At 38.6% G+C, this 23427-nt stretch overlaps 2 protein-coding genes across 3 annotated transcripts; both read left to right on the forward strand.

Annotated features, from left to right (window-relative positions):
• Positions 1-422: 422 nt before the first annotated feature.
• LOC112089850 lies at positions 423-833 on the forward strand. Its single transcript, XM_024160604.1, has 2 exons — positions 423-597; positions 655-833. The coding sequence occupies exons 1-2, from the start codon at positions 423-425 to the stop codon at positions 831-833; spliced, it is 354 nt and encodes a 117-aa protein (XP_024016372.1).
• Positions 834-2141: 1308 nt separating this feature from the next.
• LOC18026218 (monogalactosyldiacylglycerol synthase 3, chloroplastic) lies at positions 2142-5594 on the forward strand. Of its 2 annotated transcripts, none has more exons than XM_024160873.1 (8): positions 2142-2608; positions 3778-3950; positions 4050-4211; positions 4302-4443; positions 4531-4755; positions 4838-4900; positions 5032-5109; positions 5197-5594. In XM_024160873.1, exons 1-8 carry the CDS (start codon positions 2285-2287, stop codon positions 5437-5439), a joined length of 1410 nt encoding a protein of 469 aa, XP_024016641.1. In that variant the 5' UTR covers positions 2142-2284; the 3' UTR covers positions 5440-5594. The 2 variants fall into 2 exon arrangements, with proteins under 2 accessions (XP_024016641.1, XP_006409706.1); XM_006409643.2 differs by having other exon boundaries at positions 2143-2608; positions 5035-5109.
• Positions 5595-23427: the final 17833 nt, after the last annotated feature.

A 23427-nucleotide genomic window follows, 5' to 3' on the forward strand; every position in this document is an offset into this window, starting at 1 on the left:
GGGTACAAAACTGAGTGTTATCTTAACGAGGAGAACTCCGCGGCTTACTTCGGCCCAGACATAAAGGCTTTACGAGCATATACTTGGAAATTAAAATGCGCACCAAAGTTGATACACTTCATATGGCAATCAATATATGGGTGCCTCTCAGTGTCGACCAGGTTACGAACTTGCGGAATACAATGTGATACACAATATGCACGATGTGGAACGGAGGAGAAACAATTAATCATGTCATGTTTGAATGTCCTCCTGCGTTACAAACTTGGGCCTTATCCAGGATACCAACACCGCCTGGGGTTTTTCCTGGACCATCGCTTTATTCGAATTTCGACCATCTTTTCTAGAGACTTTCAAATGAGCTAAATAACACACAGTTTTCATGGATCGCTTGGTGTATTTGGAAAGCCCAGAATAAGAAAATGTACTCTAACAAGGATATAGATCCTTATGTTACTTTAAGAATGGCAGAAACCGAAGCCACATTATGGGAAGAGGCGGAAAGGTCTGGACAGGAATCAATCCCTGTAGATCCTAGCGTTTCTCCGACCATGTCAGTGCCTATGGCCTACGGAAGGTGGTGGTGTTACATTGATGGTTCTTGGAAAGATACGGCTTTACTAACGGGTTTATGATGGTACTATTTTTATGAAGGAGTCACAGAAAAGATAGTAGGAGCACAAAACGTAAGACGAAGTCTCACACGTCTACATGCGGAAACGGAAGACCTCATAGGGGTCATGCACTGCATGCTGGAGAACCAGAAGATGGAAGTGGCTTTTGCAACAGACTGTTTGGAGTTGGTGAAGATGGTGTCTACACCCGAAGAATGACCAGCTTTTAACTTACACTTGGAGGAGATCGGGAAGATGAAGGACAGATTCAGTTTTTTTCTTCTACAACATATCCAGCGCGTGATGAGTTTGAAAGCGGACACCTTAGCAAGGAGTGCTCGGATCTACCCTCATAATATTATTTATGTAAACTCGGTACATCCGGTTTGGCTTGTCGAACCGTTCTAGGTATAAAGGCTGATGAAAAAAATATATATATCATAAATTAATAATTACCATAAATAAAATTTGATATAAATATATAAATGAGATAGTTTACTAAAATATGAGTTTAGTAATGTTTTGTATTTATTTTAACTTAACGCCTTCTTGGAACTCATCTTTAATTTTAGAATATATATTTTTTAAAGATTATCATCTTTGTTTTAAATAAAATCTCTTTTAAAATTAATAAAAAAGTATTTTGAAATTTATAATAACTTTATAAATTAATAAAATATCAAAATATCGGCATTATTAAAAAGTTTTTACTGTAATTGAAGTTATAATCTATATTTCCCTGGAAACAAATTCGGAGGAAAAGGACGTGCTAGTCGAAAAGAGAAAAACCATACAAAGAAGACGATGTCTAACATTATTACTAATAGGTAAATCAAACTTGACCGTAAAATACCATAGCGATAAGTGCGTAGAGATTGAGAAAAAATGGGAAAGGACCCTAGGCTTCACAACAAAACCGCTGGACTGAAAAACTCTCACGAACAAACAGTCATAGTACCTACGAACGGAATCAAACACTAAGCTAAGTCGAAATTAACTTGAACCAAAAAAAATTATTAAATTGAACTTTTAATAACTATGTGTAGAATATCAAAAGTTGAGCCAAAGTAAACTGAATCGAATTAAACCTAAATAAACTAAACCAAACCAAACAAATTTGGATTTAACTCAGTTAGAGAAAATCACCATAAATTGAACAACCAAACAAAAGGACACTCCAGGTCATAAAAAAAATTAAAAAGAAATAAAATGTTAAGTTGTTTAAAAACTTATGAATTATTTTATTTTATTTTTGGCCAGAAACTTATGAATAATTTTTTTTTTTGTTTTTTATGATAAAACGAAAGATCCGAATCTTCATATCCGAAGATTCCGAAACCAAATGTAGATCCGACGGCTACAAGCTGCCTTATTCCCTCCTTACTCAGTTACTCCTCCACAAAATTAAACCCCATTTAAAACAATAAAGACACGAAATATAAAAAGCAGAAGCAAAACTATAGGAATCCAAAAAAAGAAGAAGAATAATTCCAGCATCATTCCTCAATTAATTAAATAAATATTCAAAGCATCAACTTGGTCTTCCATTCTTTTGCTTCGAAAACTTTAAAACACGTCAAAAAGAAAAAAAATACATAAAGATTACCAACCAGCCCGCAGAAAACCACAACCATCGTTCTTCTTCTTGTTTCTTACAACATCAAAGAGTGATGATGAAAGTGGTTTCACCTCGTACACAGGCTGATTCAATCACCGAGAAAGTTTTCCGACGAGTTTACAGCAATTTTAGCTTCACGACGGTCGAAGGTGATTACAACCATTCTCGCGGGAGATCGAGATCGGGTGAGTATGGGAAACAAAGTTTAAGGGCGAGAGGGTTCCAAGAAAATGAAGAGGTTATGGAGATGGAACAGATGGGAGCAGAGAGGATCAAAACTGTTCTTATTCTGATGAGTGATACCGGCGGTGGCCACCGTGCCTCCGCCGAGGCTATCCGTGACGCTTTCAAGATCGAATTCGGAGATGACTATCGGGTAATTATAAATATTTGTTTATGACGTAATCATATATTTTCTTTCTCTATGCATCTTCTTTCTCTTTACCTTAACTCGAACGCATACACTGGAGGTGGAGCCAATTTTATTGCTTCTTGAACCATATAAGCTACAAAATTCCAGCATATTAATTAGTAATTTTCTTTTCAAATGGGTTTTATAGTTTTTGGTTTTGAAATTAAAACTCATTAAATCATTTGAATTAAGTTTTCGAAAAATTAAGTTTATTAAAATTAAGAAGGCTATTTTTCTACGTGTGGTATTCTAGTAGAGACTTTTAAATCCATTTCACTTTGGGTTTATAAAAAACTGAAAACCAAAATTTAGTACTCTACAAAAATATCTAACCATGTTTTTTTTTTCTTTTTGGAGAAATATCTAACCATATAAGGTTTTTAAAAGTTTTTGTTTAGAATCTATTTTGAAAGAAAAATTAATATATATATATATATATATAATTTGAAGGGTTCATTTAAAGATTTCAAATCTTGTTAATATATATTCGGAATAAATTTGTATTGATTCTGACATATTTTCCAATTGATTATGCTTGCAATATAACATATATAAATCTTTCAATCAATATTTTTAAAAATTATAGTTCTTAAAGATTAAGGTAACCACTTTTCCTACGTTAGACTATTTTAGTAAAGAATTTTAAAACTATTTCACTTTGGTTTTGTTTAAAGGGTCTAAAACTTTACAAATATCTCTAACTATTCAAATGTCTCTCTTTTTAGTTTCTGTTTAAAGACCTATTCTGAAAAGAAACAAAAAAATATATATATTTATAAAATTTAGAAATTTTCAAAACATGTGTTGATAATGCTCAAATATAACACCAAGAAGTTCTGATTTGTAATTGTAATCGCGATGAATCTCAGCCGTCAATATTAAAGCTGTCGCAGTCTCCTTAATTTTGAAAAAAAAAAAAAACAAATATCTACTTGGAAGTTTTGTAGTCTAGTGTGTATCTCGGCGTTTGCCAGGTTGTCGGAGATACTTGAGTGATGTCAACATTTGATGTTCTTAATAACCTGTCCCACGTTCCTTACTCATTTTTTTTGTTTTTGTTAATATTAATAATTTAAAATTCGAATTATTTATGCTTCTAGCTTCTATGAACTAATGTTTTTTTTTAATTACAGATAATCATAAAAGACGTTTGGAAAGAATACACAGGATGGCCACTGAACGACATGGAGAGACAGTACAAGTTCATGGTGAAACATGTTGGTCTTTGGTCAGTCGCCTTTCATGGTACCTCTCCCAAATGGATTCACAGAAGTTATCTCAGTGCTCTTGCCGCTTATTATGCGAAGTACACTCTATTTTGCCTTTTCGGTTTCCTTATGATACTTTAGTTTCACAAGATTTCATTTATATAATGGAATTTCTATTTTTATTTTTGGGTGTATAGAGAAATTGAAACCGGTTTAATGGAGTACAAACCAGAGATTATTATTAGCGTACATCCTCTGATGCAACACATCCCATTATGGGTAATGAAAAGGCAAGAACTTCAAAAGAAAGTCATTTTCGTGACGGTCATCACTGATCTAAACACTTGCCACCGTACATGGTAAGATGATGCTGCTCGGGTTTAAAATATTAAGTAATTGTTTACTAATTTTGTAGCTCAAAATGCATTATTCAATATTGATGTAATCAGGTTCCATCATGGAGTCAGCAGATGTTATTGCCCGTCAAAGGAAGTTGCAAAGAGAGCATTACTAGACGGCCTTGGAGACTCTCAGGTTCGGGTCTTTGGCTTACCGGTCCGCCCATCATTCCCTCGAACTATTATCTACAAGGTAAACTTTGTCCAATTCATACCACTTAGAGGTTTTGTTTTTCAACCACTAGAAGATCATCCATATTTATTTATTATGTTTTGTCAGGATGAACTAAGGAAAGAGCTTGACATAAATTCAGATTTACCTGCGGTTTTATTAATGGGAGGCGGTGAAGGAATGGGTCCGGTTCAGAAAACTGCTCAAGCCCTCGGAGATTCTTTATATAACTCTAAAGAAAGAAATCCTATAGGACAATTGATTGTCATATGCGGCCGGAACAAAATCCTTGCTTCTGCATTAATATCCCATGAATGGAAGATTCCGATAAAGGTAGGATTTTAAAATGTGAGATTTTCATTGCTAGTGAATTCTAGTCGCAAGTGATTAATAAATATTATTGTGATGATTATAGGTTCGTGGCTTTGAGACACAAATGGAGAAATGGATGGGAGCTTGTGATTGCATCATCACAAAGGTTAGTCATATCTTTGATTCCTCCATCCGCTTCATAGTACTAGTACTACTTATGTTCTTATATTAGAAACGCCATGAGCTTGTGATTGCATCATCACAAAACTTATGTTTTACAAGTTTTATGACACCAAGCAGGCCGGTCCAGGTACGATTGCAGAGGCATTGATTTGCGGCCTCCCAATTATCCTCAATGACTACATTCCTGGGCAGGTACATATAAACTTTTCTGCTTTACTCTTATATTAATCAATTATCATTAATCCAAAAACTAACTCGTGTGAATGCAACTCTACATAGGAAAAAGGTAATGTGCCATATGTTGTGGACAACGGGGCTGGAATTTTCACCCGAAGTCCCAAAGAGACGGCAAAAATTGTGGCTGATTGGTTCAGCAGCAATAAAGAAGAATTAAAGAACATGTCCGAGAATGCTCTTAAGTTGGCGCAGCCTGAGGCAGTGTTTGACATTGTCAAGGATATTCATCATCTATCCCAACAGCAGCAACAACGTATTCAACTTTTTAATGATTTTTCTTACTGAAGCCTCTAGATTTCTCGGATTCCATGATCATTTTCGTTGCATATTGTTTAGTACATAGTCATTCTTTGATCACTCTTTTAAAATATTTATATATGTTTGTCAACACATTTTTAATTGTTTTAACTGTGCTTTAATTAATAACCAAAAAGTTTATATATGGTGAACAACACAATTTGGAATATCCAACCTGGATCTTCTCGTATCAGATCCCATGTTTTCTTTGCGTTAATCTTCTTGTAATCAGTAGCATTGCCTCTCCAAAAAGGGATATCATTATCCAAAACCCCTGGATTTCTCTCTCGATGCACAGCCAACACGTTTTCAATTTTATTTAGGCAGTCCACATGATGGTTTCTTCGTCGATTAACCAGAGCATGTGCCATCGATGAAAGAATTCGAATCCCCATATTTATAAAGCCTCTTGACCCCGTTATCTCAATTAGTCGACCCATAGGCGACCATGCTTCAAACCAAAACGATGTCACTTGACCATTACCAATATCAATCTTGTAAAATTGTTTCGCCTTCTCCCTGCATTTCAACACTTTTTTCCACATCCATGAACCTGACTTGGTGTTATCCTTGACTGCCTAGAATGACCCTTCTTTAATCAATTATTGCTTGATCCATTTCACCCTCAAGGAAGGGTGAGAAGAAGCAATTCATGCTAGCTTAAGGCAACAGGCCGTATTTACTTCTTTCAAAGGTCGCAAACCAAGTCCGCCGTCTTTCAGCAGTTTACAAACTTCAGTCCATGATAGTTTTTGCTTTTTTAGCATTTAAAGGTTGACCAGACCAAAAGAAATGCAGAACATAGCTTATCAATCTCTCGAAGGCATTCTGAGGGGAGTCTAAACGCCAAGAGCCCATATTTTGTCAAACTAAGAATGACTGATTTAATAAGCTGGAGCATGCCTGCAAATGATAAAACCAAGTGGTCCACGAGCTAATCCGCTTTCAAATTTTTTCTAGGAGCGGAATATAATCCCGAGTTGTCATTTGCTTTGTAAGGAGAGGCAACCCAAGGTAACACACTGGTAATTCACCTGATGCAAAAGGAAAATGATCCTCAATGCTCTGTCTAGTGATATATGAAACTCCTGCCAAGTAAATCGTCGACTTCTCTATCCTAATTCTCCGACCGATATCTTTGCAAAAACATCAAAAAAATTTAATGCTCCCCTCCACTGATCGAATATTACCATCGGTGAGTACTATTATATCGTCTGCAAAACTCAAATGAGTTGAGACTAATGTTCTTTCATCTCGGATTATAGGCAATCTCGTACACAATAGCTGCTCCATCCAGAAGTTTTGACAGCACATTCATACAGATTACAAACAAGTATGGAGACAAAGAACAGCCTTGTCTAAATCCTCGTTCACTTCAAAAAAAACTGTGCTAGCTCTCCATTTACTTAGACTGAGAAAGGAGTATCCAGTGGATAAACCTCGGTGGAAGATTCATGGCTGAAAGAGTGTTCAGAAAGAAAGGCCACTACATGGAGTCAAAAGCCTTTGATCTATCTAATTTCATGGCACACCGAGAAGAGATTGAATTCTTGCGATAATCCTTAACCAATTCTGTTGCCAGGAGCAGACTCTCAATCAATAAAACGTCTTTAATAAATGTGGATTGGTTCAAGGATATAAGGTTCAGGAGGATACTTTTAACTTATTGGCGATGATTTGATATTACCTTACCTTGTATATCACATTGCGACATGAAACTGGCGTATAATCTTATATCCTTCGCATCTAGCTTTTTTAGAATCAGAGCTAGAATCGTCGTATTGATTCATTTTGGTAAAAAGCCTTTTACAAAGAAAGCTTAATGATAACACTGTATTTTGACCACTTTTATGGATCGTTTTGAAATATTTTTTCCATGTTTTTAATTGCTTTTAAGTACTTTTATTACGCTTTTCTAGTATTTGTAGTTCCAAGACTCTTTTCAGATAATTTTGGGAAAAGCTTAACAAAATGGATAGAATACCAGATTTCAGTTCAGAGTCAAACCGTCAGAAGTTCACCCCCCGATTGAATGTCTTTTCACCGTCTGATCCAGCTCAAATTTGGAGATCTTAAAGATGGAAGTATCAGCTTTCTAGCACACTTTACAGCTTGGCAATCCAACGGTTCAATCAAAAGATATGCAAAGAGCAAGATGTCCCGTAAACCAGCCGGCAAGCGTTTCCACCCACGGCCAACAGGCCATTTCCCGTGGTCACAATCATCCCGACCGCGGCCAGCCACCCATTCCCCGCGGTCACACTCATCTCGATCGCGGCCAGCTAACTCCGACTCCGAAGGCCCATTTCTGAAGCCCATATCATTTTCCCAGCCTTGATTCCGGAACCCTAAACCCTAGAGATGTCTTGAGCACTATAAATACATGTTTTAGGAACCCTAATTCGTATGACCTCATATGCTCTTATTGTTTTAGAATACTTTTTAAGTTTTAGGTTTTAGGGAGAGAGAGATTTGTCTCTTGAACCCTTGTTCTTTCTTTTTCAATCGGTTTCTATTCTACTTTTTAATACCATGTTTTTGATTTCGTTTATCATGTCTCAGTAGTTTTATTGTTGGGATTAAGGGATTTTCGATGGGGATATATATGTTCGGTGAGGATTCCATTGGCTTTTGAGCCGAATCTTAGAACTTTTTCTTCTGAATTCCTTTTTACTGCATGAGAGTAGCGTCATGAACTACAATCTGATCCAGATGCTTGGTGACACGAAAGTGTTCATCCGGTGTCAGATCTAGTTTGGGAGAGCAAAACAAACATAGGAGTGGAACCTACCTATGGGCGATTTTCGAATGCTGATGAGTCTTAAACATAATGCATCTCTTCTTTTCCAGTGCCAGAGTGGAAACCTACTGGTCAGGGTTGAGAGAAATAATTGTCTATGATCACGACAGTGGCGTATTCATATGTCCGTGACTCCAGTTCGAAAAGTTTAAGCTAAGATTTTATCAAATTTACTCTCTAACAATGTTTTGAATCGTTCATACCCCTGAGAAAACTTCCCTGAACCCCAGCGCCTCTTTTCTTATAGATTTACACCGATTTTCATTCAAGATTTAATCTAGTTTCTTTACTCTTTCAATCGATTTTCATTTAAGCAATTAGGTTAGTTGTTTTTCTCGTTTTTACCCTTTTTCGTTAAGTTTAGTTATTAGGTCATTTTAATTCCCGTAGTTTCTCTTTAAAATTCGTTTTTACGTTTTAAACACACCACCAAAACCCTCACAAAACTCGCCTGGTTCTAGACTTCCTTACTTTATATTTTTTTCGAAGGCTTTTGCAGGAAAGATCCTCCTTCCCTGTGGATTCGATCCCTAAGTACTACAATCGATCAGCTGTGCACTTGTGGCTATTGATTTCATTTAGGGTAAAACTTGACACCCTCACACACAACCACATCAAGTTTTTGGCGCCGTTGTCGGGAAAGGCACGCATTTTCTTTTCCGCAAAACCCTAAGAAAGGTTGGTAAATCGACTCTAGAACCACTTTTTCTGCATATTTCCATTTTTCTGTTATTTTGTTTCCATTTCAGAAGATATGGATCCTATAAATCGAAATCCACACTATGAGAAAGGTTTTTACAACACTCCTCAAGCCACCAGACGCAGAGAGAAGCAGTAGTTACGCGATCTCTACGAAGAAATTCAAACCGAAGACTACAGAACGTTCCAGAACGAGCCATACGTACCTCCAATGGCAAACCCTAGATATCCTATGTATCGCCTACCTCACCAAGTTCTCCACCAAGATGAGAATGTCCAGCTCAGTAACCGATTGAGTCAGCTCGAGGGCATGATCAAGCAGTTTATAGAAGCTCAAGCAACAGCTACAGCAGCTTTAAACGAAAGGATTGACGGGATATCAAAACTTTTCAATGAGAAGATTGATAACCTAGCTTCACAAGTCAAATCAATAGAAGAACGAGCAACAAAGGACGCAGTTATGATCGCTAATAGGTTCGACACCATGGAGGAAGAGCAAGCAAAGCACACCTACGAGCTTCGCAACACCAAAAACAAAGTCATGGACCTGGATTTCAAACTTGATGATGTGGAAAAAAGCCCTAAACGAAGCTAAGAACGAGTCTTATGACTTCACAGTCGAAGTTTCAGAGAAGGTTTACAAAGTCATTGACAAAATCGAAGAACTTGACTCAACCATGGACAAAGTAGTCTATGCTCTTGATGAAATTGAAAAAAAGTTTGAGGAGATCATACAAGGACTTGGAGAGCAGATTCCAGCAGCCAGAACTAAAGACTCAAGTCCAGAGAGGAGGTACATCAAGCCAGAAGACCCAGGAGATCATCTAGGAAGCAAAAGAGCAAGCAACAGCAGCAAATCAACTCAGAGACACTTTCCCGTGGTCGCGTCGCTTCCGACCGCGGCCAAGATGCCTTCTCCCGCGGTCGTGCTTGGTCTACCCGCGCCCCATGGGCGTTTTCCTGCGGTCGCGTCCCCTGCAGTCAAAGCCAACCGGAAAAACGTTCCAAAACAGTCCCGTTCAGCTCATACAAGCAGTTGTGCGTCTGATACACCTCCTGGGATGACTAAACCACTCCATCAACAACTGGTTTGCTCCATCAGCACCCAAAGATCTGAAGACGAGGACAAGTCATGGCCCTGCAACATGGCTTTGTCTTGTGAAGATGAGTATGAAGAACAATACTCTGAAGATGAAGAGTATGGGTTGTTTGTAGAAGATCCAAACGCAGGATATTCCTCAGACGACAGTTCAGGAGAAATTAAATGGATCACCAACAACATCAGTAGAGAGAAGCTCATGGAGTTCAACAACGTGGTCAAGTCATTCCCTGCTCACCTAAGCTTTGATGAAATCTGGAAGCTTGGTCGTTTGCAAGTCTTTTTCAGGTACTGCAAGGAGTCTAAAGAGGATATCCATAGATACTTTATGCGAGCTCGATACATGAAAACACCAGAAGCAGCTGTCTATGCGATTCACCTCAAAAAGCCTGAAGACTGTAGCCACTACACCAACAAAATCAGCAAAGAAAAGCTCGATGAATTCAATGATGTAGTCTGAAATTTGCCTGAAGGAATCACCTTTGCCAGAGCTTGCAAGGACTTCATGATAGGCCATTACTTCTGTGAGAGCAAGAAATCAATCCCTGAGATAGAAGACTTGTTCAACCACGCCAGAAGAGGTAAACCTGTTCGAACACTTCACAAAATCGAAGGTGTAGGTCAGTTTCTCATCTCTTGTTCTATTAGAGGAGAAATGTTTAAAAACGTGCTTTGTGATTCTGGAGCTTGTCTTAACATGATGTCCAAGGCAATTGCTTTGAGACTTGGTATTAAACACCTGCACAGGACTAGAGCAAAGATTAGTCTAGCTGATGATTCCAATGCAACGCCTCAAGGAATAGCTCATGAAATTCCTTTGAGATTGGGAGATTGCATAGTGTCTGTCGACTTCTACATTGTCGAAACGAGAGACGCAACATATCCAGCGATGGTCTTTTCTAGCAACTTCCGGAGCTATAATGGACTGGCCAAACCGGAGGATTTCATTTGCTAATATCGACAAAGATGTCTTCACAGAAGCTGTCCCATACAACAGCAAAGCAGGAAAACGTTCTGCAACAGAAGAATTTGAAGAAGAGCTTTGGAGTGACGAAGAACCTACTAGGCAAAGCAAGGAGATGTCAAAAAAGACTTGTCTCAGGACAAGGTCTTCTTCATTGGACTAAGCCACGTCCAACACCAAAAGTCGAGCTAAACGACTTAAAACAGAAGCGCTTAATGGGAGACAACCCATTTAGGTATTGTTTTCTTTAGTTTTCTTTTGATTTCTTTGTTTTTCTTAGTTTCAGGTGTTTCTTATAAAAAAAAAAAGCCAAAAAATCAAAAAACCCGAAAAAACCAAAAAGAAGGATGGTCTCTGACTGCTCGGCCCAGCAAGAACCAAGGAGAAGCAGGAACGGCCGCGATATAAGCCTCCGCGATCGCAGGTGTTCTGACCGCGGGAAATGCACGATCGACCGCGGCCGCGTCTTTCTGACCACGGCCGAGCACCGGTTTGCCGCGGTCGCGTGGCTCCTGACCGCGGCAAATGGTCGTTGAGATCAAACCCGACCCCAAACCACCCACTTCACCTCATTTCACCTAACCAATCCCCACTCCACCTCATTAATCACACTCCACTCTATGTTGATCCTGAATGGCTAGTTCATCTTTAGCTAGTTCCCCACCTTAACCAATCCTCTTTCAAACCACATGCACTCTTGTTTTCTATTGTCTTATATGCAGATAAGTGCAAAAACGTTGGAGAGAAAGAGGAACGACTCAGTTTTCAGTCACCAAGGACAGAGACCTGCGATTTGCCGGAAAAGTTTCCGGAAGGACTCAACACAAGAGGAAGCTCAGTTTGTCTTAGAAAAATCTCAAATTTTGGTACAATCTCGTCCTCTAGTCTCTCTCTCTTTAAAAGGCATTTCATTTCTAAAAAAAAAAAGAAAAAAAAAACAAAAATCCGAAAATAAGAAAAGAAATGAAATAAAAGCCTTAGAGAGTCTAGAGAGGTCGAATTTTAAGTCCCAAAGCAACTGGAGTTCGATTTTATGGAGTTTTGGAGATCATTTTCTGATTCCCGGAAAGAATCTAAGTCTGGGGGAATAGCTGTTTACAACAAAGGAGAAAGGATTATGCAACAACATTTGGCAAGAAGAAGTGACTGAAAATTGCGGTCATCAACAGGTCCTTATCTCTCTTGCGGTTTTGCATATTATCTTGCATTCTCCAGATTTATCATGTAACCCAAAACACTTTAACTCCACCACTTAAACAGCCCTTTAATGCCAAACGCCGTCTACCCTGGATGATGTCTTTAATGAGAACTCACTATTGAACTTAATGAATGTAGAGAGCTAGTTGACTGGAATCAAGATTTAGATTGTTTAAGTTTTGCATGACGGTAAAGTGGACTAGTATCTCTTGTGTATTGGTGAGAATTTTCTAGACTAAGTTGTGGATTGATGCACGATCTTTGGTCCTAGTTTAGGAGTTCATGTCTCTGAGATTTGTGCATTCCCTATTTTTGTTTTCACTTAATCAGTTTAGACTTTGCTTTGTTTGAGGACAAACAAAGGTTTAAGTCTGGGGGAGTTGATAACACCGTATTTTGACCACTTTTATGGATCGCTTTGAAATACTTTTTCCATGTTTTTAATTGCTTTTAAGTACTTTTATTACGCTTTTCTAGTATTTGTAGTTCCAAGACTCTTTTCAGGTAACTTTGGGAAAAGCTTAACAAAATGGATAGAAAACCAGATTTCAGCTCAGAGTCAAACCGTCAGAAGTTCACCCCCGATTGAAGGCCTTCTCACCGTCTGATCCAGCTCAAATTTGGAGATCTTAAAGATGTAAGTATCAGCTTTCCAGAACACTTTACAGCTTGGCAATCCAACGGTTCAATCAAAAGATACGCGAAGAGCAAGATGTCCCATAAACCAGCCGGCAAGCGTTTCCACCCGCGGCCAACAGGCCATTTCCCGCGGTCACAATCATCCCGACCTCGGCCAGCCACCCATTCCCCGCGGTCACACTCATCCCGACCGTGGCTAGCTAACTCCGACTCCGAAGGCCCATTTCTGAAGCCCATATCATTTTCCCAGCTTTGATTCCAGAACCCTAGACCCTAGAGATGTCTTGAGCACTATAAATACATGTTTTAAGAACCCTAATTCGTATGACCTCATATGCTCTTATTGTTTTAGAATACTTTTTAAGTTTTAGGTTTTAGGGAGAGAGAGATTTGTTTCTTGAACCCTTGTTCTTTCTTTTTCAATTTCGGTTTCTATTCTACTTTTTAATACTATGTTTTTGATTTCGTTCATCATGTCTGAGTAGTTTTATTGTTGGGATTAAAGGATTTTCGATGGGGATATATATGTTCGGTGATTATTCCATTGGCTTTTGAGCCGAATCTTAGAAATTTTTCTTCTAAATTCCTTTTTACTGCATGAGAGTAGCGTCATGAACTACAATCTGATCTAGATGCTTGGTGACACGAAAGTGTTCATCCGGTGTCAGATCTAGTTTGGGAGAGCAAAACAAACATAGGAGTGGAAACCTACTTATGGGCGATTTGTGAATGCTGACGAGTCTTAAACATAATGCATCTCTTCTTTTCCAGGGCCAGAGTGGAAACCTACTGGTCAGGGTTGAGAGAGATAGTTGTCTATGATCATGACAGTGGCGTATTCATACGTCTATGACTCCAGTTCAAAAAGTTTAAGCTAAGATCTTATCAAATTTACTCTCTAGCAATGTTTTGAATCGTTCAAACCCTTGAGAAAACTTCCCTGAACCCCAACGCTTCTTTTCTTATAGATTTACACCGATTTTCATTCAAGCTTTAATCTAGTTTCTTTACTCTTTCAATCGATTTTCGTTTAAGCAATTAGGTTAGCCGTTTTTCTCGTTTTTACCCTTTTTCGTTAAGTTTAGTTGTTAGGTCATTTTAATTCCCGTAATTTCTCTTTAAAATTCGTTTTTACGTTTTAAACACACCACCAAAACCCTCACAAAACTCGCCTGGTTCTAGACTTCCTTACTTTATATTTATTTCGAAGGCTTTTGTAGGAAAGATTCTCTTTTCCTGTGGATTCGATCCCTAAGTACTACAATCGATCAGCTGTGCACTTGCAGCTATTGATTTCATTTAGGGTAAAACTTGACACCCTCACACACGACCACATCACTTAGACAGCAATGATAAATTATTTCCCAACAATTGGCCACGCTCGCTTAAGAATTCTGTCCTATATTCATCTGGTCATGGTGACTTGTCATTTGGCATCAAGAATAATATCTTATTTATTTCCTTCCCTGTCACCTCTCGTATTAGCTTGTCATGATCATCATCAGAACAGTAAAGTATCACCTGCTCAAGATCTGCTATAGATATGCCCTCAATATCCTCTGTTCTCGAGAAAATTTCGAAAAAAATCATCTGTTTCAGCTTTTATCTAAGTTCCGTTTGTCACAATGTGTCCATCTCTACATTGAATCTCTCTTATCATATTTTGAGCTACTCGTGCCTCCACTCCGTTAAAAAATTCTTTGTTGTTTTTATCCCCAACTTAGAGCCAATGCATCTTGGATCTTTGCTTGGAAAACTTCTCCTTGAAGCCAGAAACAATCTCCCAACGTGTATGAGCAGCCATCTCCACCTCCATATTTGCTGTCGTAATAGGGCTATTACGACGAACTACCGACGATTTCGAAATCGTTGTAAAGTCATCGTCGTAATAGACAAATCGTCGTCAAATCGTCGTATAATATACGACGGTTTCGTTTCGTTGTAACATCGAGGGAAACAAAATCGTCGTAAATGCGTCGTACATTTTACGACTATTTTACATCGAATTGCGTCGACTTGGTCTTCGCCTGGACCGTCGTTAAGTGGTCGTCAATGGTCTACGACGCATAAATCGTCGTAAATCAATCGTAAAAAATTTAATCATTTCATCGTAAAGTCGTCGTAAAGCACGGACGTATAATCGTCGTATTTGTCGTCGTACATTGTGGTCGTAAATTCGTCGTAATATTTACGACGAATGTACAACGGTTTTAAATAAAGATATTACGACGATTATACGACGTTTAATATAATTGAAAATTAAAAAAAAAAATAATTCGAATTAAAATTTAAATTAAAAAAAAATAATTTACAATTTAAAATTTATTAAAATTTGAAATTAAAATTTCAAATTAAAATTAATTGTAATTTACATAAAAACCCTACAGCTCTAAATCTAAACCTAAATCTATATCGTCGATCCCGTCACCGGCCTCCTCCCCATCGTCCTGGACGTGTTCCTTGCCGGGTCTTCGGTTTGATGCTTCCGCCGGCGCCTGATCTCCGGCTCTAGGAGGCTCAACTCCGAGAGATCGGAACATCTCCTCGTCCGTCTGCACCGGCGGTTGCGTCCTAGTGGATGACCCGGCGGCAGACGATCCGACAACCCCATCAGCCCGCAGCTTGTCCAACTGCGCCATGAGCACTGGATTGTCGGCTCCCATGATCTCGAAGAGACCGTAGAGCTGGTCGATCCTCGTCTCGTAACGGGTCCGCATCTGATCGATCTCTTGGCAGATAACCGGATCCGGGACCCGGACGTGACCAGTCGCCGTAGCTCTCGGGGTATCACGGATGGACCCCATCCCTAATACCCGCCCTTTTTTCTTTGGGGCAACCTACAAATATTTAAAAACATTATGGTTAGAAATTCAATTTAAAACTAAAGTTACATTAATTAAATATAGTAATTAAATTTACCTCTTCGAAGATCTGGTCCATCTCCGCCACCGTCAGCACCGGGATCGATTGGACCGAGCTATCTCCGGGAGACGTTTGACGCGCCTGCTGAGTCAGCTGCGTCTGTCGCTCCTCGATCGCCGCACAGGCGGCGTTGTAGATCTCCTCCGCCCGAGGATCCGTGAATTCGCCGTTCCGCTTCTTATGCGTCTCGGCGAAAACCTTTGTCATCGGAGGAAGTTCTCCTCCGTTATCTTCGACCTACAAAATCAAAATGAAAAAACTAGTATCGACAAATAAGGGTTAATTATTTGAAAACAAAAAAATTAGTAATTGTAATTTACTTACCATCATAAGCCGTCTTTCGGCAAAAGGAATCTGGTCGGAAGTGTGCGAAACGTTCTTCCGATTTCCCGCATCGTCAGTAGCGTTCCTGAAAAATATTTTCATTAGAATCTATTATAAGAAAACAAATAATATAATATTATTGGAATTAACTACTTACCTAGATCCGGAACACTTGGCGGCCGTAGTCTGGTTGTGCGGATCCAACCAGTATTGGACAAAGCCCCGCCAGACGGTATTGGCCATAGGCGCCGGCTTGGTCTTGTCGCCATCAACCTCCCACTTCCGTTTCCAGTCGGAAACGGTGTTGTTGAGGCGGAATTTGACCTTCTCCTTGAAGGCCGTCTCCACACGTCCGTGTGCGGATGTTTCCCAATGCCAGTTTTGCTACGAAAAAAAAAGAAGTTAGTAATTATTGTAAAAAGTTAAAATTTAAATTAAAATTAAACGAAATTCTAAATTACTTACCGCAAAACACTTGAACCAAGTGTCAAGTGTGGCCTGATCCAGCTTCTTCCAGCTGGTATAGGGTTGTACGAAAAACCCCTTGATGATATCCGCAACGTTACGACCGACTGCATTGTCGGTCGTAAACCTAGTCAAATAGAAAGAGAAAAGTAAATTAATATCAAATATATAAGAATAAATATTAATTAATTTAAAAATATTGTAGGAAAAAAATTACGTACCACAATGTGCCCGGGGCTCGATCCGGGTCGAGTTTGTTCATGGTCTCACGACCCGGCTCTGCCAGAAGATCCTGTACCGTAAACTGGGCATACGGTACAGGCGGGATCGGATCAGCCTCAGGATCGGCCGGTGCGGGAGCCGCTGGTTCGGCTAGTGGTGGTGGAGGCGGTGCCGGCTGCGGTACAACGACCGGTTGGGAAACCGTCCGTTGTGTTCCCGAGGACTCCGGGATGGCTGATCCGGTCGCCTAGGTAGACGGCGCCATACCGACAGAATCGACCAGCTGTCGGTAGTGAAATCTCTTAGCCCGAGGAGCCATATCGACATAATCTACAAAATTTAAAAAAATTTATTACTAATTTTTTAAATATTTATTTAAATTTACAAAATCCGGGCCTATCTAAATTCCGAAACCTAAATCTAAATTCTGATCCTAAATCTAAATTCCAAACCTAAATCTAAAAGAATATGTAATGAAATTAATTTTAAAAAAAAACTTACAAGTATTGGCTGGGAGAGTAGGGAGAGAGGGAGTGGTTTAGGGTTTAGAGAGAGAAAGTATTGTAGAGAGAGAGGGGAGAAGAGAGGAATGAGCGACGAAAGGGGGAAAACTCGCGTCCCTTATATAGATTTTGTGATCGTCGTAAAATCGTCGGAACTTTGCGATGATTTTACGATGATTCGGTTGTATAACAGTCGGTCCACTGCATGACATGACACGTGTCGTGATGGGAGCATTTGACCGTTACGACGGTTTTACGATGATTTTACCCAAAACCGTCGTAAAATCGTCGTAACGTCTAAACATTTATAACCTCGTATCTCGGATCAAGAGCCTATCCGGTGCAAATGTTACGACGGTTTTACGACGGTTTTAGAGAACTTAGACGTAAAACCGTCGTAAATTTACGATTATATTACGACGGTTTTACGAAGTTTTTTAAAGAAGTGAGTAAACCCTAAATCTTATAAATGGGATATTGCATAAAGAACAATGCAAAGGTTATTGTATCCTAACATATAACAAAAGGTTTACAACTTTGCATGTATGATGGATTTATGACATGAGATAGTAAAAATTGAAATTCCGTAATCTAATATATAACCTTTCACTTAACATTTACGAAAACATGCATGAACTTGTAAATATGTATGTTTTTTTTCAAAATTTTGATTTTGATCAGATTGATAGCATTTCATATAAAATAAGATAACCAATCAAAAACATTTGTGAAATACCTTACAACCAATAAGATATAAAAGATTCAAATTCTTGGATTTCAACATTACGACGATTTTACGACGAAATAGTGTACTCGTCGTAAAACCATCGTAACTTTACGACGATATTACGATGGTTCGTCGTAAAGACGTCGTAATGTTGAAACCCTATTCATTCAGGGCTTAAAACCTAAACTTAGGGTTTAGGGTTTAGAAAAACCGTCGTAAAACCGTCGTAAAATCGAATTTTAGGGTTTTAAAAAAATTCAAACAAACAAAGTTACAAATTACATAATAACAAACATTCACTAATTACAATGCATGAAACTCAATCAGATTCATCTTCCTCTATTACTTCATCACCATCACCGTCTTCTTCCGCCAAATCGTCATCATCGGTTTCAACAAACTCATCACCACCTTCTTCTTCTGTATCATCGGGAAGATCTTCAACTTGCCTGTTCCGAGGGTCTATTAAGAAAATCTCCTCATCAACATCTGGTCAGACAGATCTACGCAAGTGTCCTGTTGAAGTGGAACATCCTCAACCCCTACAATCTTGCCCCTCGGAGCCACTTTAACTACAGCTAATTAACCATGAAATTCCTGTTGATCGAACTTGAGGGTATGGCAGAAATGTTACCTGTTCTGCTTGAGAAGCTAATATAAATGGCTCAAACCTGTTGTACCGTCGTGATTTGTTCACGTCAACAACTCCAAACTTGTTTAGACGTACCCCTCGTCCAACAGTTGGATCAAACCAATCACATTTGAAGAGAACAGTTTTCAGCCTTAACAATCCAGGATACTCTACTTCAATTATTTCTTGCACAACTCCATAAAAATCGATTTCACCCCTCACACAAACTCCATAGTTAGTTGTCGCCCGCTTTGCACCGTGACGGTATGTGTGAAAAACATAGCCCCGAGTGAAATACATTGAGGCTGTAGTTATTTTTGCCATCGGACCTAGTAGTAACTCATGGAACCATGTTGGAAATTCATCCGGATCATTCGGGTCCACCTAATAAGAAAAAAATTCCGCTTTAATTTCTTGATTTGGATATATAGCAAATTAAAGTAGTCTTTTAATTAAAATTTTATACGTACTTGCCCTTTTAACCACTGGGCATAGTGTTGATCTTTACGATCATTGATTTCAGTTTCAGAAACCCCAGATATGCATTCTTTAACCTCATCAACAAATGTGCTGAGAAAAACAACAAATAGTTATTAATACTGACAACTCATATAAAGATATTATTAATTAAAAAGTACATTTCATACGATGACAACTCTTTACAATTTAACAGGATATACGTATGTGCACTGTGATAATCTTTTTCACTGGACCACCAAACATCTTTTAGTTTTCCACTAAGACGTCCGATCGGCGAGAATATGTCAGTTACACCTTCAACGGCATATGTATGGCCAACTCCTCCATCATCATATCGACGAGTAGCTCTTTTGCGTGTTCGTACTTTCGGTGCAAAATAGTATGAAGTGAAGTGTGAAGTCTCTTGCGTCAAGCTTCCCGCCACAATTGAGCCTTCCACTTTAGCTAGGTTTTTGGCTTTACCTTTAAGATGCTTCATGAAACGCTCGAACGGATACATCCACCTGTACTGAACGGGTCCACCGAGCTCTGCTTCGTGTGGGAGATGAACAGGAAGATGTTCCATAACATCAAAAATGATGGTGGGAAGATCTTTTCCAAATTGCACAACAAGATTAGAATATTCAATGTCAGTTGTGATATTACATCAACTGATAATGTTCGTGTACTAAGATCCCGAAAAAAAGCACCAATGCCTCCAATAGCTTCATGGACGTTTTTGGGCAAGAGTTCAGCAAATGCAAATGGAAATAATCGTTGCATAAACACATGACAGTCATGGCTTTTCATCCCAGCAAACTTTACCACCTTCTCAACAGATTTGGAAAGATTAGAGACATACCCATCAGGAAATTTAACGTCAGAAGAAACCCATCTGAACAATGCTGACTTTTGATCTGCACTCAACCGAAATACAAGAACTGGTGCTTTCCCGTTTCTCAGTAGATGCAACTCACTTCTGTTGCATAAATCAGGCAAGTCCAATCTTGACTTACTATTGTCATTTGTTCTTCCCGCTACGTTCATAACTGTATGCATGATGTTATCAAAAAAGTTTTTTTCAATGTGCATGACATCAAGATTGTGTCTGAGCAGATGATCTTTCCAATAAGGTAGTTGCCAAAAGATACTTTTCTTGTGCCAATTATGATGAACTCCATAACCTTCAGGCATATTTGCAGGAGTGTGCCAGTTTCCCCCACGCGTTACTGTTTCCTCTGCCCTCCAATGATCGATTTGCGCCTGTATATCAGCTCCTGTTAAATTAACGGGTGGAGGGACATGTACACTTTTGTTCTTCATAAATAACCTCTTGTTCCTCCGATATGGATGGTTATCCGGTAAAAACCTCCGGTGACAATCAAACCAACAAGTTTTTCTACCATGTTTTAGCTGAAACGCATCAGTTCGATGAAGACAATAAGGACAAGATAGCCTCCCATGTGTAGTCCATCCTGATAGCATACCATAAGCGGAGAAATCGCTTATTGTCCACATAAGCACAGCCCGCATAGTAAAATTTTTCCTCGTAGAACAGTCATATGTACGAACGCCAGTATACCATAACTGATTCAACTCATGTATGAGTGGCTGCAGAAATACATCGAGAGCTCGCTTCGGATGATTTGGACCTGGAACCAAAATACTTAGGAAAAGAAATTCCCTTTGCATGCACAAATCTGGAGGAAAGTTATAAGGAGTTAGGATTACTGGCCATAATGAATATTGTCTACCAGACATACCAAATGGACTAAAACCATCAGTGCACATACCAAGATAGACATTCCGTTTGAACTTAGAAAAATCTGGGTATACCATATTGAAGTGTTTCCATGCCTTTGCATCTGATGGATGAACAACTTCTCCATCTACTTGTGTATGTTCTGCATGTCATCTCATTGATGCAGCTGTCCTTTCAGATTGATAAAGCCGTTTTAACCTATCAGTTATAGGGAGATACCACATACGTTGGTACGGTATCCTTTTACGCCCACCAGTTTGCGGCCTGTATCTTGGTTTTTGGCAAAATCGACATTCCTCCAGCTGATTATCATCTTTCCAAAAAATCATACAGTTGTCAACACATACATCTATCATCTCAGAAGGTAGACCAAGACTAAAATCAACTTCTGAATTTCATAGTATGTTCCCGCTGTCAAGTTATCCTCCGGTAGATACTCCTTCAGAAGATCAACCCAATCATCCATGCAAAACTCAGCCAGGTTATGATCTGTTTTAATTGACATCATCCTAGCTGCCAACGATAATTTAGACAAGCCTTCTCTACATCCTTCGTAGATTGGCTGATTAGCATTGTCTAACAAATCATAAAATCGTTTGGCATCTACATTAGGTTCCTCAACAGCATTACCAGTATACGTTTCATGAAATGCATCAGTCACCATTTCGTGCATCCTATCATGATCTACACTTTGATCATATTGATATTGATTAGGCTGATGACCATAATTTGATTCATCAATATCAACATGACTTTGATAATTACTACTACTACCAGCATTCCCATGAGTATTACTGCCATATCCTTCTCCATGTAGATACCAAACAAAATATTGCGGCATAAACCCTCTATTTAATAAATGCGTCCACACGGTTTTGGTTAGTGTATACCTCGTATTCTTGCATTTCAAACAAGGACAAAACATCTTCCCACTATCTTTCGTTCTCTCCATGTTTGTAGCCTGAAACATAAATATTTCTAACCCGTTCTTGAACTCTTCTGTCAATGCCCCATCTGAATTTTTACGCATATACATCCAACTTCTTAGCTCGTATATAGACATCTTGAAAATAAACTCAAAATACTATCTCTTTTTATTGATTAGACAATTGTGTCACGATCTAGCCACGTGAATGGAGTAAATTAACCTTATAATAATATTATTACTTCTTTTTTTCAAAGTAATATAACTCTTAATTCGGGTTTCCAGCAATGGACAACCCAATATATAAGGATTTACAACACTATACTAAAATTTAAGAGACCTACAATGGGTCTCAAAGATGAAGATGCTCTTATGTTTGAATGATGATGTGTTGTGATTGAAAGAAGGAATGAAGATCTATTTATAGGAAAATTTCGGGCTTTACAACGCTTTTACGACAACATTTTACGACAATTTACATTCAAAAATAATATTACGACGAATTTACGACGATTATGCGATAAAATCTATCCCCTGCAATTTTTAGGTAAACATGTTTTAAATGTTTTCCACCTAACTTCTTTTTGACGTAAAATCGTCGTAATATGTACATCGAAATGCAGTCGTTGTATATTCGTCGTAATGTTACATCGAATTTACGACGATTTTACATTTACTACCAAATCTCTCGTTATCGATGTATAATCGTTGTAATTCGTCGTAAATTGTACGTCGAGTTTACGACGATTTTTTTATACGACGGTGTTATGACGGTTTTAAAATTAGACGTAAGATCGTCGTAAAATCGTCGTAAACTTGCGACGATTTGAAAACCGTCGTAATAGACCGTTGGAAAACGATTATTTTCTTGTAGTGACATCTCTTGATTTTCTTTAACAAATTCCTCATCCTTTCTTTTGGCCATTCACGAATCAGAGGCTTCAACCCTTTTAGTTTCTTAGAGAACCGAAAAAGCGATGAATTTGACAAGTAAATAGGCTATGTATTATTCTAGTAGCTCTCCACCATTGGTATATAGTCAGCCATATCTGCAATAGTATTTGGAATTTTTTGAAAGGCCTTCGCCGTGAAACCATATTAGAATTTAAATGAATCCTGCAATGAAAATGGTCGGAGCAGCCTCCAACGTCAAAAATGCTATGATTGGGGAAAACACGCAACCGATGCTCATTCAGTACACTCGATCCAACTTCTTTAAAATCAGACCATTCCCCTCTTATATACAAAGGACCATGAAATGCCAAGTCCATAAACAAGATATGCCTCACCACCTCCTGAAAATCACTCATCCGCGATGTTACCAGCGGCGAATTTTCAAAACCCAAATGCTCATCTACATTGAGTGTCTCTTTAAAGTTCCCAAATACTAACCACGGCTTATTTTGAATGATAGGAGAGCCGTGATGATTTCAAATATCACTGCATAGAAATTTCTGTTCATCCGCAAAGTTTGAAGCATAAATGAATGAACAAAAGAACTCCTTGTAGTCTTCCATCTTTATTGAAAAAGTAATTATCTGTCCACTCTTAAAGAAATGTGTGACTCTCACATTCTTATTCCACACCACCCAAATACGACCCAAACGGTTAATTCGTCATAATTGACCAATAATCAAA

This window comes from Eutrema salsugineum, unplaced genomic scaffold (genome assembly GCF_000478725.1).
Source record: "Eutrema salsugineum unplaced genomic scaffold, Eutsalg1_0 scaffold_11, whole genome shotgun sequence".
NCBI lineage: Eukaryota > Viridiplantae > Streptophyta > Magnoliopsida > Brassicales > Brassicaceae > Eutrema > Eutrema salsugineum.

Bases quoted from the DNA above. Each gene is read 5' to 3' on its own strand.
- LOC112089850 (XM_024160604.1), top strand. From the start codon at position 423: ATGTACTCTAACAAGGATATAGATCCTTATGTTACTTTAAGAATGGCA. The intron at 598-654 runs GTTCTTGGAAAG...ATTTTTATGAAG, and splicing joins GTGGTGGTGTTACATTGATG to GAGTCACAGAAAAGATAGTA.
- LOC18026218 (XM_024160873.1), top strand. From the start codon at position 2,285: ATGATGAAAGTGGTTTCACCTCGTACACAGGCTGATTCAATCACCGAG. The intron at 4,756-4,837 runs GTAGGATTTTAA...TGATGATTATAG, and splicing joins AATGGAAGATTCCGATAAAG to GTTCGTGGCTTTGAGACACA. The intron at 5,110-5,196 runs GTACATATAAAC...AACTCTACATAG, and splicing joins ATGACTACATTCCTGGGCAG to GAAAAAGGTAATGTGCCATA.